The 19,462-nt window shown below is 49.6% G+C and overlaps 1 protein-coding gene across 1 annotated transcript in view; it reads left to right on the top strand.

Annotated features, from left to right (window-relative positions):
* Nucleotides 1–292: 292 nt before the first annotated feature.
* gbe1b (glucan (1,4-alpha-), branching enzyme 1b) overlaps nucleotides 293–19,462 on the top strand; it is a 26,190-nt gene continuing 7,020 nt past the window's right edge. Inside the window, exons 1-12 of the mRNA XM_061280870.1 lie at nucleotides 293–525; nucleotides 4,127–4,296; nucleotides 6,461–6,576; nucleotides 7,772–7,897; nucleotides 8,139–8,274; nucleotides 8,888–8,978; nucleotides 9,790–9,999; nucleotides 12,752–12,867; nucleotides 12,934–13,061; nucleotides 13,536–13,634; nucleotides 17,528–17,638; nucleotides 17,746–17,917. Of these exons, the coding sequence (XP_061136854.1) occupies nucleotides 428–525; nucleotides 4,127–4,296; nucleotides 6,461–6,576; nucleotides 7,772–7,897; nucleotides 8,139–8,274; nucleotides 8,888–8,978; nucleotides 9,790–9,999; nucleotides 12,752–12,867; nucleotides 12,934–13,061; nucleotides 13,536–13,634; nucleotides 17,528–17,638; nucleotides 17,746–17,917 (1,573 nt within the window). The 5' untranslated portion in view covers nucleotides 293–427. The remainder of the gene's footprint in view (nucleotides 526–4,126; nucleotides 4,297–6,460; nucleotides 6,577–7,771; nucleotides 7,898–8,138; nucleotides 8,275–8,887; nucleotides 8,979–9,789; nucleotides 10,000–12,751; nucleotides 12,868–12,933; nucleotides 13,062–13,535; nucleotides 13,635–17,527; nucleotides 17,639–17,745; nucleotides 17,918–19,462) is intronic.

The raw sequence follows: 19,462 nt of genomic DNA, 5'->3' as shown, positions 1-19,462 counted from the left end.
ACTTTTTTAATGAGCAGAAAAAACATGGAGGAGGTATGATTCAACAATTCAATGCCTGAAACAATTCACCGCATGAAAATGAAAGTCATAGATTGATGGTTCTCCTTTCTTGACATTGCAACTGAGAATCATCGTATTTACATACGCTTATAAATATTGATGTCTCTCAGTGACGTAGCAAGTGGCTGTCAACTTGACAGGCGTCACAGTCGCAATCGGCAATGTTCGATTCGATTCGGCTCTTCCCGTCCGGTGGTAAACACAGCCGCGTGCTGTCTGTCATAGGGGGACGGGCTTGGTCCACAGTCCCAGCCAGCCCCAGCCAGCCCCACAGATAAGCCCCCGCGCGTCTCCTCTATGGACATTCCTGCTCTTTGTTCGCACACAGTGTTCGATAGTCGATTGCTTCCGTCTCGCGCTCGAAACCATGGCGGAACAGGGGGATAATGTTACCATTCCTGAGTTTGACACTCTCCTTCAAATGGACCCGTACCTTAAACCCTACGCGAAGGACTACAAGCGGAGGTAAAGGCTTCCCGAATGCCGCTTTGGTGCAAAAAGAAATGAAAAGACTAATAGCGCTGAACGTCACGCGCTGAGGTCAATGCTTTGCGCTAACTAACATTTGTACCTTTGGACCCCTAAAGAGGAAGCACACAAGTTCAAGCTAAAGAAAAAAAGAGAAGTTTGCGACAGCTCAAGTTTCCCCTGAATTTTCGCGTGACCTTTAAATGACATTGCGGCTCCTATTTGTCGACATTTCGAAGATGTGGTTCTGAGTCCACGCCGTGCGTGACCAGAGCAGAACATAACAAAATGACTCGTTCGTGCTGCTTTGACAGTCGGCAGTTCTGCGCATGCGCGACCTTATCCTGGCTAACCGGTGACGTGAGCAACGCGGCCATTAATAGCGGCCATTATTCACCACCACCACCTTATTCACGCTCGTTGATGGGCAGATTGAATAGAAATTCTTTGGAGGTGAGGCACATTTATTTATAGCGCTCACCAAAGCACAACCACATCTGAAACAAAGTACAAGTGAACGCAAATCATGACGGGTATGACTCTCAATGATTTGGCTCCACTCAAAACGGCTGCAAATGACATCACAGTTGCTCAGGGACCAGGTAACAACCAATTACCGGTTTTTTTCATGTATAATGCGCAAAATTTAGCTAATTTATTATCCTAAAATCTGAGGTGCGCATTATACATGGGTACAAAAAAAGAAAAGATTCTCAATTTTTTTAAATTTTTTTTTTAAAAATCCGGATATCAAACGGAGGCCGCCATTACAGATGCGCTTTCTTCTCTGCTGCTCACTTCAAACACACTCCATACAAACACAATGCTCTCGTATCAGAAGCTTGCTCGATCACCTGCTCGTTTGCTGTCACAATGTACCCTACACAAATCCGAAACATTTCTTCGCTATCGAGTTTGCGCAGTGATACTGACCGTCAGTGATACTGACCGTCAGAATAACATCCGGTTGTTCCCAAAGATGATCTTTTTTCAGAAATAATTTTACGTTCACGGACTTAAGTAGGAGTCAAAATCTGGGTGCGTATTATACATGGGTCCAGGCTTTTTTCCAGCATCAACATGCCATTTTTAGGGTGCGTATTATACATGGGGGCGCATTATACACGGGGAAAAACGGTACTTCATATTTCTTTACTCATATTCCATCGTATTGGTACAATGTAGGCCAAGTGCTCTAAGAAATGACCTTTCAAATTTCTTTTTGAATAATACACAACCTTTTCAAACACCACACGTTTGCCATTGTTTTCTATTCCAGTGACTTGTTTTCTGCCACATGGACAAACCCTGGCTACTTACGACGTTTCCCTCTCATACAGACGCCCCTACCTGCTGGGTGTTTAGTTCAAAACACAAAGTTAATAACCAATTGCTTGTATGGAACAGGATCTCCGAACACCACTCCGAGGTCACATTGTTATTATTTTTGCGAGGGTTTGCTTTGTAATATGGCAGGTTCGGGACCGCCCGCTTTGTATTTCCAGCTGGCGTGGCAGGCTCCAACTTTTCGTCAAGTGTCAGTTCCATCACATGCCCAGCTTGGGATTGCCAGGCTTCAGCGAGCCCGAGACGTGGGCCTCAAACGCCAGCGAGCGAGCGAGCCCCTGCTGATGGAGCTCGAGTAATTGTTCCCTACTGTGATGCGTTGGATTGATAGTTGTTCATCAGTTTACAGTCAAAACAATATTTGATATCTCTGGAGTAGCTGCCGGCGGGCATGGTGCGGCTGCCAGTCTAATCAGCGTTTCAACTGACTTTCTCAAGCTGTGGCATCACGCCGAGTCTCCTCACGCGGCGGCGGCGGCGGCGGCACACCAACAATCGAGTCGGTTTATCAGAAAAAGACCTTTGACCGCGCTGGCGGAGCCTTCAGATCTCAGCGGTGTGTCTGTTGAACTTTGCCCCCCCCCTCGCCAGCTTCAGCCAGCCAGCTGGCGTCAGCCCGCCTCCCGCCGGGGAGGTCGTCGGTCTGAGCGCCGGCAGCCACGTTCATGATTGCGAGAAGCAGCGGCATGGATGCCGTGCGCAGGTTAGGTTACAGCCCCGCCGGGCCTTGCTCTGTTGACGCACTTCATTATTTACCCGTCTGCTTGCGCAAGACGGCGGGAAACCTCGCAGCTCGCGGCGCCGTCAAGCGCTCCGAATTGGAGCCGACCAAAAGGCAAGCGGGATATCTCCAATGCGCCGCTTCGTTTGAAGGCGAACCATGCCGGTTATTCAGAGCGAGACTGACATTGATGCAGTGACTTGAAGTTCCGATTGAACATCATTAGCTGCGGCCGAATCGTGGTTTCCATCAGTCAAGCTCTCTGCTCGTGTCCATCTCTTTCTCTCTCTCTCTCTCTCTCTCTCTCCATTTAGCCTCATTAACGCACTTAAAGCGCCGTAAAGCGACATTAGCCAGCCAGCGCCCGGTGCTTGGACGGTGGCGCGCTAAACACGACACATCTAAAGATTCCAACTGTCTTCCTGTTTGCATGTGAAAAGAATATCTTCAAGCATAACCTTTAAACAGTGACCCGAGTTGACCCCTACAAACAAGCCAGCCAGGCGAAACTTGTTGACATACAAAGCTTGTCTCGCAGTCAAGATGCATCACTTGGGCCTACTTCCTTGACACCGATGACTTCCTTTTGCTCTTTCACTCTCACGGTTCTTTTTTGCCTTTCCCCCTCTCGTTCCGCGAGCAGCCGCTGAGAAATGACGGCCATTGTCCGTCGAGCCATCATTCCGTCGCCCAAGGGCATCGGAAAGCTCAGCGTAGACGCGACGGGGAAGCGAGGGCACTTAACTCGGCTGGCTGAAAGAAGCTTTCCGTCCCGGCCGGGCGGGCGTTGCGGTGGGGTGGGCTCAGGGTGGGGGTGTTCTGGACACCGGCTGGCTGTAGAAGCTAAGTGAGATAAATGACAAAGTATAGTCGGCCGAAAGGTGAAAAGACGGCGCTCCAGGATGCTATTAGGCCAAGTTGCTTCAAAGCGCTTTGCTGTATGGAAACTCCTGATGGAAAAAATGATAGATGGGAAGGTTCTGAAGTCCATTTCCACAAATGAGATCTGCATGGTAATAATAACCAAGCTGCAACTAATAATGATTTCAATCATCGATGCATTGCGGGTGGGTTTGTGGTTGGGAAGAAAACCCCCCATTTAACTGAATTGAATTGAATTATTTCACCCGATGAAGGCGGAAGTACAAGCCGAAACATGTCGGGTAATGCAACCTAAAATATCTTGTTTGAGATAAAAGAACCAGTGAAGTGATGAATTATTTCACCTTGTTTTTGGAGGCCATTTTGAGTTTTCATCCGCATCCATTGCAGCCTGGTCATCCTGGAAGAGCGATCCTAATCTGTGGTTTCTCATTTCCCCTAGCTGGAGTATGGAGTTTTTCCCTTGCCCTCTTGGGAGTTGAAGATCAGGGGATCTTATTTGCCATTTTCCACATCACGTCCTGAGTGTTGTTAGTCACCTAAATGTTGAACAGTGGCTGTGATTTATTGACCCAAGTCCAATTCCTTGTTTGGCAGGCTCAATCAAACATGGCCAATCAAAACTCTTGAATCTTGCTGTTTTTTCAGATATGAGTTGTTCCAAAAGCAGCTTTTCCAGCTGGAAGAGGCGGAGGGCGGCTTTGACCAGTTCACGCGAAGCTACTGGAGCTTCGGTGCGCAGCGCCGGCCCGACAACAGCCTCTTCTTTAAGGAGTGGGCTCCGGCTGCGGAGGCCCTCTTCCTCACCGGTGATTTCAGTAAGTGGACTGACTCCAGGGAGTGGGGGTGGGGGGGCAGCTAGCCTTGTCCTCTGCTCACTACTAGACCAAAAATATGACTTGAAGTCTTGAAGAGATTTCATTGCACGCACAAAGGTTGCATCTCGGCTGAGCGTTTAGTCAGAGATTCAGCAACGTTGCCTCGACCAACACAAAAGGGAAGCAGAGACTAAGATAAGGAGCGGCCGGCCGGCCCGAGGTGCAACGAGGCTATCGGGCCTTTTGATCGGCCGAGTCGGAAATGTGGAAAATATTGATCACGCGGGATGGCTTTGACTACTGAACAGCGAGCGGGGTTGTCTTCTTTAGACGGCAGGAGGGAGTCTGTCTTGAATTTTTTACGAGCCGCTTATTTCATCATCCTCTCGGCCGAAGCGCCCAGACCTTCTTTTTACCCGCCGTGCCAACTTTTGAAAGTCAGATCAAGTTAATGGTCTCCGTGTCAGTGGAGATCATTTATTTTCATCATCATTAGCGACGTTGCACCAGACTGCCTGCCTCTCTTCCGTAGATCAACAAGGCACCTCACACCCAAAGCCCCTTTTCAGCGCTTTTCAGAGCGCTCAGCTTTTCTTTTTTCTTTTTCTCTCGCCGCCTGTCTAGCAAAGCAATCGGAGCGCTGGCTTTTATTGCGCATACCGGTCGTGACGCATGACTCTCCTTTGACACATTGGGGAAGAAAAAAAGAAAATTGCCAGCATAAAAATAGGCTGAACTGCTTCCTACCTGTGCATGAAATGAAATGACTTTGATGCTCCGTAGGCTCAGCCCACGTGAGATGGTGTCGGCAAAAAAAAAAACCCAACAACTTTTAATCTAGGATGCCTGCTTCTGATTGGGGCAAATCCCCATCGTATGTGAAAAGACCAGCCCTGAAATTTGCTGCTTCGACCCAAAACAGCAGACACCTTGTTCGATTTCATCATAGTACAAGCTCCAAATGAAATCACCCCGAATGCTTGCACAACGATTCCAAAAGGGATTTATTTGGAAGGCTGCCCCAGTGTTGCCAAAATGAGAAAATAATAAAAAATACACTTCATTTATGTTCAGATAAGATATTCAGTACATTCAAACGACTATCAATGAAATCAAATCCTGTTTTAAAAATGTTACATTTGTAACTTTTTTCTTTTCTACCTGTTGCTAGGAATCGAACCCAGAACTTGTCAAGTGCGAGGCAGATGCACTTCCCCTTGGCGCCGATTACAATCATTCAAATCTCGGCCAGTGAACACGGACACGGCTCCCTGCTCGTTTTATCGCGCTTGCACATTTTTCCGCGTCCCGTGGCCATTTGTCATCGAAGGGAAATCGACGGAAGCACCGTGGCGACATTTCCTCGTGCGAGAGTGATTCCATTGTGACACCATGGCGTCGCCTTCTCTGATTTAACTAGCGGCAACAGCCACGCATATACGGCAGCGGCGCCGCTCGCTCGCTCGCTCGGGGCTATAAATCGCACATGAATTGGAGGTTGTCGCGTCACTTCTGCCTCTCACTTCCCATCCTGCCATTGTTGTCCGTTCATCAAGGGTAAGCAGATATGGATTTGAGACGCGGGCCGGATAGATGAGCGTGATAAATAGCCAGCGTTGTAAAAGGCTGCCTTCAGCTGCCGGTAATGTGCTCACAGCACCTTCTTTGATTCACCCACCGCCGAGGAAAACCGAGCAAGGCAAAAAAAAAAGAAAAAAAGTGACTTCATTATTTCATTAGCAATCAAAAATAGTGAAATTCCCCACAGCGGGCTTTTACAACCCAACATTCGGCGACTACTGGAAAAAGAAATCCCCGTGCTTGACACTTTTGAACTTTTTTTTTTGCATCGTCAACCGAATGAAACTAGACTGTCTCGGGATTCACTGCGATATTTGGGATCCCGCTTTTTTGGGCATCTGCTCATGAGACGTGCCACCACCAATTCATTAGGTGAGGAGCAAAAAGTCTTTGTTCTGTTGTATGCCATCATGCAAAATGTCTTGGAAGGACAACCAAGGTTTCCCGTCCAACGCCTGATAGATAGAGAGAGAGATTGATCCGAAGGTTCACTCCAATGTATCATGTCCAGGTCAGCTCCGTTTGGGATGCGACAAGCTTACTCGTGTTTCTGTCATGCTTGTGTTTTTCTTTCTCCTCCTAGATGGCTGGGACAAATTCTCCCACGCGTACACCAAAAGAGATTACGGCAAGTGGGAGCTGATTCTCCCGCCCAAGCATGACGGCTCTCCCGCTGTGGAACACAACAGCAAGCTCAAGGTAGGCAACAGTGCATCTTCACGCCGCCTTTGGCACCCTCAGCGGGTGCCGTGTCGACGCGGCGGCGCGAGTGCCGAGCGGAAGCGAGATTACGCCGCCGCGTGCGCGCCGCCGAGCCTTGTTTTCCTTTCCAATCCCGTCTGTTGGTTCGGCGCACAAGGCGGTGATTGTTTTGGAGCGCTTGTAAAAAAATCATCAAGGTTAAATGCAAAGCACACACCTCCAAGTCCTTTTGTAGCTTTGTATTCAGTCCAAGGACAACAAGGTCGTTGACTTGCTTTGTCGCACATGCTAGCTAGCGCATGTGGAACAGCAGTCGAATGGCAGGTTCTGACTTTGACATGCAAGCCACGGGACGGACGGTGTCACGGTACTGCGGTCATCGCCGCCCAGGCCGGCGGACAGGCCACCCGACTCCCATTGTCAGAAGCAGATGGAAGCGCTGGCACGTGCCCGCCCCCCGCTGCCCATCAAGGGCCGCATCGCCGCCAGCTCGCGCGTTGAAATAAATTCCCCGAGCAGCGGTCCCTCTAATGTAGAGCCCTCCGTCCGTCCCCTTTATTCTGAGGTCCAATTTGTCTCGGCAAACAAACGCGGGCTCAGCGCTCGCTCTTGATGACGCCCGGCAGGGAAGAATTTTGGAAGTAATCACACACTTCACACCTCGCATGACTGCCTGGCTTGTTTTTCCCGTGGATTTTTTTGTGTGAAGGACCACCTCGGTGTGTTTATTTTTCCTAATCCCGTACCTTTTGAAGAACGTCAGTCGAGGGAACCCGGACCCCCGGAGGCCGGCTGTAATGAAAAGGAGCCCGTGGCGTCTGGCCGGGAGCACCCGGTCATTCTAGTTGTCATGACTAGTTGCTTTACCTGACGCTCCTACTTCCGTTTCTGGAGCGCTGAAGCAATTCAATCTACTTCCGGGTTCATTCTGAACCGCAAAGGGGAGGGGGCGTCCAATTGACTGGGCTTCAGCTCAATGACTCGACAAACAACAGAGGAGGTCTGCTTCGATCGCTCGGTTGTTCGAAAATCCCGTCGCAGCGACTGAAACGAGATTGACCGCAACCGACCTTCTAATCGATAGCGAGCGGCCCTTCCCTGATGTTGACGCGCTGATAAAGTGACACAACGACCGTGGCGTGATCCATGTTGCGGAGCTTCTCCTCATCTTTTGCTTATCTTCTTGGACCAGGTGGTGGTTCACACCAAGGCCGGTGAGCGCCTCTACCGGATCTCGCCCTGGGCCAAATATGTGACCAAGCCGGAGAAGGGGGTCATCTATGAGTGGGTTCACTGGGACCCCCCGCATCCCTACATTGTAAGTGAATCTTCTCGGGGCGCCACCTTGGGATCACCGCTTAAGGAGTTTGATCATCAAAACGTCACTTTTTGTCAGCCAATGGAACGGCCGCGTCATGTGCGGGTTCAAGTTGTGTTGCGTCGCCGTCACAATGTTAGCGCCAAAGCAATCTCACGCACCGCAGCGGCCTTTGGCGGAAATGTTTTTGTCGGCAGCTCGGGTGAGGATGTTTTTGCTCCATTTTCGCTCTCCTCTCCAGCACATCCACCCGCGGCCCCTGAAGCCCACGCACCTGAGGATCTACGAGGCCCACGTGGGCATCGCGTCGCCCGAGAGAACCGTCGCGTCGTACAACAACTTCACCGTCAACGTGCTGCCTCATATAAAGGACCTTGGTAAGAAGACGTGATCGCTGCTTAGGAACCAACGCCTCTGCACCTTCATTTAGTGTCAACAGTGTCTCTGTAGGCTGTATTCAAAAAACAATCTATTTTGTGTCGCCTTACAAAAAGCGAGATGGAATAAACACAGGCAACATTTTCACCAGCGGCAGAGACCGGGCGGCGACGTCTGAACTCAAAAGCGTTTGTTGGGCCGTCTGCTTATTGGCGCTGGCTGGCGGAACGAAACTGGGTCGTACTACAAAACGCCTTGTTCATTTGTCGCGCTCAAATATCCCAATGGAATTTGGGAGCCCACCCTGTTGACGGCCGTACCTGCGACAAATATTTCAACCTTGGATGTTGGCTGGTATGATTTACAAATCAACACTACACTATTGAAGCAGACAAACGTTTGCCTTGTACGGGAATTGAGCCAAAATAGCCTTGCGCTGTGGCCAATGTTGTCGTCGTCGGGCGGGCGGGCTTCCCATATCACCCAGAGAGACGGCGACGAGGCCTGCGGTGATGGCAGGAAATGAGGCGACGCGAGCGGGCGGGCGAGCAGATGCCAGCTGGAGCTGTGCTCGGCCAATTGCGCTGAAACTCTCTCTATGCGTCTTTCCAGGTTACAACTGCATTCAAATGATGGCCATCATGGAGCACGCCTACTACGCTAGCTTTGGCTATCAGGTCACCAGCTTCTTTGCAGCTTCCAGGTACAAATCTGTTTGGATTTGGGGGACTTTGTTCATCATTCCTATGAGCGCAAATAAAATGCATGGCTTTGAATACGGATCTGATTTATATCCTCCGAAAAAGGCTCGGGTCGCATTTGGAAGTCATTGTCATTGCGCAGTGCGCATTTGATTTTCACACTGCCGACGTTCAATTCCCAAAATATAATCCAGATGGCCCAGTAACCCCTCATCAGTCGCTAATGACCGGCAAAGGGATTACCTTCACGCAATTCTACAAATATTTGTCGAGTCGTATCGTTTGGCGACGCCGAGACAAAGCGTCGAGCAATTTCCTGCCTGGCGTCCGATCAAGGTGAGGCCGCCTGACCCCGGCAGTAATCTCTCTGTAAACACATTTCCGGTTAATCCAGAGAGCGCCCGCCGCTCTCTGATAAAGCTCGACTAGTCTGAGTGTTTATCTTCTGGCCCGGCAGGCCCCATCCCCTTTCCACCTTCACCGCCCCTTCCCTCGCCTAAAGCCCCCAGTGTAAGGTATATAGTGTAATTTCACCCATGATTGATCTCTCAGTGTCATTTAAAAGCGAAGCGCTTGAATGGCGGGAAGCGGCTAATATCGCCGCTATGCTGTGCTGTGCTATGCATGCTATGCGTGCTATGCGTGCTGCTTCACAAGGAGGCCGATGGAATGATAGCGGCGGGCAAAATTGGACGACTTTGCTCAAGGATAGTTTTAGGCCTACTGACACAACAAATAGCTCGTCTTAGGGAAGCGTTTTGAAAGTAGCATTTGGAAGCTTCGTCAATAAGTCTGAACTCCTCTTCTTCTCAGTCGCTACGGCAATCCCGACGAGCTGAAGCATCTGATCGACGTGGCGCACTCCATGGGCATCGTGGTGCTGCTGGACGTGGTCCACAGCCACGCGTCCAAAAACACGGAGGACGGCCTGAACAAGTTTGACGGCTCCGACTCGTGCTTCTTCCACTCCCCCCCACGCGGGGAGCACAGCCTCTGGGACAGCCGCCTCTTCAACTACTCCAGGTACCGACACAAACATTTTGGTTTTTGTCCGCAACATCTTTTAGTAGCCTCCAACCTTACGTGGATGGAGCGACGCTGGCGTCGGTCATCACGCCGTCCGTCTTCGGTATCACCTGGTTGATACTTTGAGCGACCTCTACTCGGAATGTTGACGGAATGTTCACCTTTTGGACTTCTTTTTTTCCCCTTGCCTCAAACCATCTTGTACTTTTGATTTCTAAAATATTGAACCGGATAAATGATTCATTTCAATTTTCCGCAGCATTCGTGTCCGTCTCGACCGCCCTTGAACACACGGAAGGATATTTTGTTTTCTTAGCAGATGTAAATCCTTTTCCCCAAATTCCAGGCTCACAACATGTCAGCCTAATTTCTATTACCTTTTAAAAGATGCCAAAGTCACCTTGAGGCAGCGGCCAAGTAAATCAAGGCGCTGCGCGTTTGTTTGGCAACCCTCGCAGGATGGCGCCACGCGCGCTCCAGATGAGAGGGACTTCTGAGGAAGCGGTAATCCCACCACCTCTCCGGCATGGTTGCCTTGTGTTCCGCTTCAATGTGCCTGTGGATTCTTAAGATAGGAGGAAAAAGAAGCCAGCGCCAGTGCGGCCTTTGAAAACAGCGCACACTGTGTGAGCACAAAGGGATAATGATGGCATCTCTAGTTGTGTTCTTCTGAGCCAATATGATCTGATAATCATCCGTGCAGAGGGCCACAGTTGTCTGGGGCTGCTATTAAAGAAAGCAATTGGAAATGGGAGTGATGAACTCGGCTTGATTTGGAAGAAACTCCAAAGTGGGATTAGCAAAAGTCACTTCCGATTGCTACTTTCTTAAACCTCGTGTCCACCTAACGCTTTTAATTGGAATACAACTAAATTGATACTCATGTTATATTTAGGATGGATTCTACTTGCGATCATTGCAGGTGCATTTGCTTTCTTACCCGCGGCCGTGCCAGAACTTCAATCTGCCGTCGTGACAGCTTGACCCTCCGTCTGCCCGTCAACTCGGGCGCATCGCATTAAACGGGTCGCCGTCGTGTTCGTTCAGCTGGAGGGGAGCGAGGGGGGGGGGTGGGAGGACACGATAAGCGGCGGCAACTGCGCATGAAGATGAGCTGGAGGAAACGCTCCGTTATTGGAATGGTGACTCAGCCAGCGCTTGTAGGGAAACCTATTGAAATCATCATCTATTTTGGAATCAGACTCGGATTCTGCCACCTACCAGAATCGCCATTGGCCTGAAACAAATCCGAATTGATCCAGCCAGCACTGGTGGTCATTTCATCGGCGACGCTCCGTGTCAATTCCGACACCCCGCTATCCTTTATTTTGGAAGTTGGAAGTCGATTGTGCTCGCAAACAAACGAGGGGACTGCATTGGTTTGGACCTCGGATGTGTGGCCGCTCCAGCGGCAGCAATCTGACTCCATTAGGGCTGCTTCATTCCATTAGGGCTCCCCTAACCGTGTTTCAGTGTTACACTTAAGCAAGAGCACTGTGTAGTTTGCAATTTGCTCCCGCGCTAACGCCCGCCGCCGACTGCGCGATGACTTCATGGAGCCGCGTATCCCCGACCGCAGATCCAAGCACCCGGCCCGTAATTGGGCTCGATGATGAATGGCACCGGGGCTCCTAATGTGGCAGGACGGTTTCATCCCGGACCCCAAGCTCTGGCTGCTTATTATCTCCATCCCCGGAGGATGCGCCGTGCCCGCCGTGTCTTTGTTGGCTCTGTGCAGCAGAGTGAAGGACCTAATCTATTTATCACAGACGCCGCGTGGACCACCCAGCCTGGCCCCTGCTCACGGCGGTCGGGGCTCCTTCTCGGCGCTGATGTAACATTGGTGTGCAAAAGCTAGTTTTGTTTTTTTGGTCAGGCGTTAGGCACTCTTTTCCTCTGCTCATCCTTCACAGGTTGAAGTGATGTGTAATGAACGCCGCCACGCGTACGTCGTCGGCACATTGCTTGCGTTTCTGTTCTGGCTTTGGTCCACAGAAGCGGTTTTTGCTTAGATGCGAGCCTCGGCGACCGTTCTCAGTCTGGTTGCAAAATTGCAGACACTCACACTTTAATGGGCGTCGCGGGTGTCGTTCATTTGGCGCTCATTACGGGAGCGAATCTTTGGCCTGTTGCCATGGAGACATCGGTTGAAAAGGAAGTTGGCCTTTTGAGAAAAGAGCCAAAAGCAACATCTTCTCCGCGGCGGGCCTTCGGGGCTCTCTCCGCTGGCCTAAACGCCATTAAAAGCGCTGACCTGAATTCTAATGTGCGCTTCATGAATTTGCCTGACCATTTTGTTGTTGCTCAATCCAATTTGAGCCGGTTGTGTTTTTTTTCCTTTTACATTGTTTATATTCCACAAACGCAATATTAATCAGACTACCGTGTTTAGACGAGACGAGCGCAGGGTACATACACTAAGAAGATTTCTCTGGTTGTACTTGCCTGTTCTGATTGTTCATCTTGCTTGCCCCTGTGCAACTTAATAAAAGCCCAACTTGAACATAGTCCATAACTTCAGCCACCTGTGCTTATTTCCAGCCAAGCGGCCGGCCGGCCGGCCCTCTACGCTAATGAAAAGGCCTCCTGCCCGCCACCTCCTCGCCTGCGACACCATGACGCTTTGGTTATCAATACGTGAACGTCCCGCAGCGGTTGCAATTCATTTCCAGTGTTCAAAGTGCATGTTGAGGACGTGTGAATAATTCAAAGCCGCCGCAGCCGTGTCTGACCTTGAGTGTGTCGCTAGCTGGGAAGTGCTGCGCTTCCTGCTCTCCAACCTGCGCTGGTGGATGGAGGAGTACAAGTTTGACGGCTTCCGTTTTGACGGCGTCACCTCCATGATGTACCACCACCACGGCATCGGTGAGAAGTTAAAATGGCCGCCGTCGTCGAGCTGTTGAAAAATGCTTCCGTTGTCCTCCTCCTCAGGCGTGGCCTTCTCGGGCGACTACAGCGAGTACTTTGGCCTCCACGTGGACGAGGACTCGCTGGTGTACCTGATGCTGGCCAATCACATCCTGCACAAGCTGCACCCGGACTGCATCACCGTGGCCGAGGTAGAGGTCGTCGTCTTTTGCGGCCCGCGGCGGCTATTAGCGAGGAGCCGCTTCATCAGCGGCCGCGGCGTATTCATTGCAGTAATTAGGAAGAAATGCGAAAAGGCAATGAGATGTCACTCTCGTCGGCCCGAGGATCCTGGGAGGATCGGCGCCGGGGACCCTTTTTGACCTTCTCATTTGTTGCCATTCCCAAACAATGTTCCCGTCGGGAGGCATGCAAATGCAAAATCATCCGGGGTCAAACTTTGCCCGCTCCCCAACCTTAATTAAGTGGAAAGGGTGGCTACCTTTTGACTGACAGCTTCTAAAAGCGACAAACTAAAAGTTAACCACCGGAGGATTAGGACTTGATGGCCTTTAGCCCTTCCCATGATCAAAGATTGGCTCTGTAGCATCGGCCGAGGCTCGTTTGGAATTTGCTGGCGGCCATCTGTACGTCTCTCCAAACTAAAAATGGCAACTTTTGTGCAGGATGTGTCAGGCATGCCCGCTCTGTGCAGGGCAGTGGAGGAAGGCGGCCTGGGTTTTGATTACCGTCTGGCCATGGCCATCCCCGATAAGTGGATTCAGGTAAGATGAGCTATGCTGCGTTCTTTTCAAACACACCTGCCTGCGCGAATTCAAAAGTAGGATGAAAGTCAATCTGTCTGCAATATCGTGGTGGCGTTAGTTCCCGAACCAAAGTCTCACAGGTTGTTTGCACGCTGTCAACGAGTGCGGGCTTCCCCCCCCCAGCTAATACGATCAAAAGTCTCCTCGTGCGCCAAGCACTTGAGTATTTTTTTTTCTCTCGCCCCCGAGCGGTGGACGGGGTTTAATCTTCCACCAACGAGCTCTTTGTTCATCTTTTTCTTCTTTATTATTAAGGCGGCCGGCCCTCATTTATTTCGTTTCATGTTTAATCCCACCTCCCGCCTGAATGGGAAGGTCATTCTTCATCCCCTCAAACAAAAGACGTCTGGGTGACGAGACGCCGTTGTTCTAGCCAAAATAAAAGCCTTTGACCTCTTCCTTCACTGTGACCTTGCCGTCGACTGGCTAATTAGCGCCCGCTGGTACTCTGCCGTATTCTCCTCGGCATGGAACGCCAAGGTCATCTGGTCGCGGAGCCGCACGCAATGTCACAACACGTGCACCTGAATAAGTTCACTTGTGCAGAGGTTGCAAAAGTACTCACGCCCGCATTGCAATTTCCCAATGACTGTGAGAAAGAACTATTCACCTAATATTGATTATTCGCAACACCGTACATTATGCAAGGTCATGTGAGTAAATCTAGGCCAAGCTCTTTCATGGCATGACCTTTTGCCTGGAAACACAAATGTGTTGCTCCCAACGACAAGCATTTCTCAAAGAGGGCGATTACGGCTAAAGCTGCCATCAGACGCACACGTTTCCTCGCCTGCTGTTACATCTTATGAGTACAAAATCAATGTTTTACCATGGTGCCGGTCGTTTCGGAGCGGCGACGTGCTCGGTCGGCCACAGCAAAACCAGAGCAGCGGCGATTACTCTGTTTTGTTGTTTGTAATGGATCCTTTTGTTGTCATTTTGACAATGTCAGACAGATACAATTGAGCACTCGGCCGGCCGGCCGGCGCTTGTTCACGCACCAGATGGGGAATTCTTGGCACGGGATACCGCCGACGTCCTCCCACAACAAGTGCTGAAGCACCCTTTCGCTGGCCTCTTCAGCCCAAAGTGCCCATGCTCAAGTACTTAATGGGCCGCCTCGGCGTGAAGAGAAAAAAAAAAAAAAAAGCCCGTTGTTTATGAGCAACGGGGATGAAAAGCCATCGCGGTGCGACGTGCCAATGTGAACTGCAAAAAAAGAAAAAGTCGCTTGCCTCTTGTTACGGATAGTTGCGCTGCGCTAAACGTCAGCTGCACACTTTTGCATCTGTCCAAAAAAAAAAAAAATTTCAAAATATCACAATACCATGGGAAAACATTTGAAATATAGAATGTGAACAAATTAACTGTTTTTATTCTGCTCTTAGAAAAAGATAAAAAAAGGTCAACAAACAGAAAGGAGTTCTCCGTTGCAGAAATCCCACTGGCACGTATTTGTTCCATGTATGCCAATTAGCACAATTGTGCGAGGATCTGCAAAGCGCACCAAAGCGCATGATCTTGATACAACCATGTGATGCATGACGCTCTCTCCAGGCTGTTGCCTCTTCAATTAGGGAACGTTGTTAACACCGAGGAAAGAAAGATAGACACACTTGGACAGCGTTATTTATAGCCTCCCATTTGTACTCGCCGAGTCCCTCGGTGCCGCAAGCTTGGCGTCACGCTGGGTTCTGTCCTGCCGCTGACTCACTCCATCCGACTCTTTTCGTAGCGGCGGCTGAGGAAAATGAAGATCTCTCAACAAGGAGGAAAAAGCCAGGGGGATCCAAATATTGAGAATCGGGGCGGCCCGAATTTCAGCAATTTCCACCCCCTCGCCTCGCCGTCAGGCTCAATGCTTCCAGCATCTGTCTAAGAAGGATTAGTCATGTGTTATAAATTTTCAATTCCATCCCGATGACTAGTTCAAAAAAAAAAAAAAAAAATGGCCTCCACCCCCCCAGCTGCAGCGCGGTTATAATTGGACCAGTTTGCGGTGGCAATAAGAGAGGAGAATTCTACCTCATCCCCCGGCTTTCTGCCGACTCCAAAGACGCCGTCGTCATTTTAATTGAATGAAAACAACACGTTTTTGTTTCTGCCAACTTTTTCTTTGCGCGGCGGAAGCGCTTTCAATTAGACGCCGCTTATCAAAATTGCTTGTTTACGCCGCGTCTCGCTTTGACCTCGTCGCTTTGCGAGGTTGATTTTTAGTCGATAATGACCCACCCGGGCCGGGCCGGGCCGCCGTGTTTGATGGAAGATGATGTCGCTGTGTTGTAGGGACTTGAACGGTTTTATAAAATGGTTAAAAATAGGCTGACATGAATGTACTCGCTTGGTGTAAGTATTACACGTGAAGGTGCTGTCCGTTTGTCTGAAACACTGGTGCATGTCACCAAGCAAGTGTATGGTTGTGACGGCGAGGCAGCCAAGTTGACTCTGTTTGTGACCAATAGTGTTTAGGATCTTAATATGCTGTCAAATCTAGTTACTGCAACAGTGCTGTGCGAAGCCCTTTATTGGCTGACGTGTCCTTCACTGACTCGGATGGACCCACAAGGCTAAGGTGAAACGTGGATATCTATATATACAGTCAATATAGAAAGCCCAGAGCCCCGCTATGTCGGCCGAGCACTGGGCCAGTTCATCTGGGACATATTGATCGGCACAATTTACTCCGAGGATTACCGCTCTGTCGAGTAATATAAAGGTTTCCTCAGCTGTCACTCAGACGTCAGGGCAAATGTCAGCCGGCACGCTTCAAGCTTGTCACCGGGATGGACTCGGCGCCGCCTGCCGCGTGCCGGCCGCGTCCAGCCGGACGTCCATCACAGAGAGCTCCGGCCAAAATCGCTTTCGTTCCGTTTAAGAAGCTGCTTGTTGCAAACGCTGAAGATTTACACCGGCAAATACATATCATACCTGAGACCAAAATGGATTTTTACCCCGCCCACAAAAAAAAAGACAGATTTCTAAACGTATCCTTTTGCGCCTTTGTCACGTGTGCAATCCTTAAGAGGTCAAGCGTGCTTGCTTCAATCTGTTGAATTTTCAAGTATGGTAAAAGGGACACGTGCCACAAAAGAAAACCAGAGACGTCAACATTTTGGGATGATATCGCTTTGTTGTGAGAGTCCACTAGCTTATTGCTAACATCTTGTGAAATGCCATTAACCAGCTAACAAAATTAGCATCGCCTTAAACTTTCAAGCCACAAACATGGAGCAGCAACACATACAAAGTGAGCATATAACAATACCTTGAGGTGTGCTAGCTTAGTGCTAGCATACTAAAATACCTTTGACTAGCAAACAGAGCACAAAGTCATGTTCAATATTTGCTCTGAGTTTCACGAGGATGACGTTGGCTTGCGAAAAATAGTCAGGCGCAAAGGATGAAGCGGGTGTCGCGGCAACACCGTATTAGCTGTCGCGACCCCTGTTGTAAAGGATTCCCATCAGGAGGCTCGCGAGTGGGCCCGGCCGCCATCTGCCCATTGATTCCTTTTGCTGAGATTTATTACGTTTGGATGAAAGGCTGTGACCTTGCCCGTCTTCCGGTGCCACCTCGCCGCCCATGGGCTGCGGAGGACTTATTAAAAACTCCATTCAATTCATTCAGCGAGCACACATAAGTCACAGTGCAGATATAGAGATGTCACAACAAGAGATTGATCTGAGAAAGAAGTGTAACCCAGAGCAAACTCCAGAATGCCTTCAAGCTGTAATAGCCCGCCCGCCTGTGGACGTCAGTCACAAAGCCCCAAACGGATCCCTCGGGCTCGTCTATCGTCCGTCACCTTTGTTTATTCATTTCTTTTTTTATTTATCCCCCCCATGCTTTAGATCCTGAAGCAGTTTAAGGATGAAGAATGGGACATAGGAAACATTGTCCACACGCTGATCAACAGGCGCTACGGTGAAAAGAGCATCGCCTATTCGGAAAGTCACGACCAGGTTAACCTTTTGGTTTTTGTTTGTTTGTTTGTTTTCCGCAGCGTGTCACGACATAGCGAGCTTTGGGGAAAGAGTTTGCGCTCACGGACTCCGTTTCAATTTTCCAGGCCCTGGTCGGGGATAAAACGTTGGCGTTCTGGCTGATGGACAAGGAGATGTACACCAATATGAGCTCGCTGGTTCCCATGACGCCCGTCATCGATCGCGGCATGCAGCTGCATAAGATGATCCGCCTGCTCACGCACGCTCTGGGCGGCGAAGCCTACCTCAACTTCATGGGTGAGTCATCTTGCCAACGTTCTGCTGTGTTATGCTACCCTGAGCAGCGAGATGTGAAAATCATAAGTCTCTCTCTGGGTTTTTTTTTTTCTTACCCTCAGAGCAAGAACCAAATTTTAATAAGACAAATCCTAATTGATATAATATCAGGAAATAATCTGCATTTTCCTTACTTTAATCCCATCAGGAAAGGGGGGGGGGGGGTGAGCATTAGCTTTCGTGGCTACATTTGGAAACAAGTCACCACCAGTGAGTCATAGATTAGCATCAATGTAGCTTTAGAGTGTTTGAGTGGCATTTTGCACCGCTGGGTGTGCAGTCCAGCCAAATTCCAAATGCCCTGCTGCTAAAGACATTGAAGATTAATGAAAGATGTCACACGTTGACCTTGGTCTCTGCGTGCGCTCTCTGGTTTCATGTAAATACAGAGAAGGCACGGCATCCATTGCCTGTTAGCGCCACCTGCTGACCGGCTGTGCAGCCGCCTTAGCTTCTCTGACTGAGGAGAAAATGGAGAGATTCAATCGGCGCTTCTTTTTTTTTTTTTTTGTAGGTGCTCATCATGACATCAGCGCACCTCGCTCGCGCCAGCTGTCGAAAATTTGAGAAGCGAGCGAAACGATGTTTTGCTATTTGCTATCATGCTGTATTCAACTTTGGAGGTTTCTCGCTGCATGCGGGGAGGCAATCAATCTTTGAATGTTTGAGGAAGATTGAACACACTCGCTAGAAGTCGCGTCCTGCTGGTTTTCGCTTTTACCCCGGCTACATTGATTCCAAATCGATACCATTCCTGTTTTCCCAAATAAGCTCCGTTGATCAATCTCGCCGAATTGTCTTGACATTAGAAGAAGGGTCTTCAAACGTTTTTGAACCTTTCGTCCCGGAGTTTCCGTCCCATTTCCAAAATGGATTGCAAATCTGCAGTTTATCGTGAGTAATTATGCAAGTGGGGGAAACCCGCATTGACCTTTTAGACTTTTTTGCACCGCTGCAATAATCAATCAAGCACCCGCGAGGTGACGACACGAGCGAGGCGGCGGCGGCGGCGGTCGGCTTTTCAGACGCGCTCCTCATTCTGTCAACGAGCGTTTGAAGCACACGGCTACGTCAAGGAGGCTGAATTAAAGGCAGGGGAAAAGAAAAAGCATATTGTTCTCCTGTGAGAGCTGCTCTCGGTCGGCCTCATTACTGGGGTAGCGCTTATCGTGGCCTGATAACATTCATCATGAGCTAAAGTTCAAACCTTTGTTTAAGAAGAAGCGAAATAAACGGAAGGTTGAGAATTGAAACATCTTTAAGGCAAATAGGTTTTAAAAAAACGCAATTAAAGTCGCCGGTTAGAGAAGCAAAGTTAACTTCAAGCAGTCATCCTGTGCTCAAATGGTGGCGCAACGCATATAGACAGACAATATCACGTTCCCTCCCATTCTTCATCTTGTGCAAACAAATCAAACTCAATTGATTGCACTTTACTTCTTGAAAAGGCCAAAACGATCCTTGACAAGGAAAAGAAATGGAGTCGGTTAAAAGGTGCGATATGAC

The sequence above is a fragment of the Syngnathus typhle genome, linkage group LG6 (genome assembly GCF_033458585.1).
Source record: "Syngnathus typhle isolate RoL2023-S1 ecotype Sweden linkage group LG6, RoL_Styp_1.0, whole genome shotgun sequence".
Classification (NCBI taxonomy): Eukaryota; Metazoa; Chordata; class Actinopteri; order Syngnathiformes; family Syngnathidae; genus Syngnathus; species Syngnathus typhle.
This window is presented reverse-complemented; position numbering and strand designations above follow the sequence as displayed.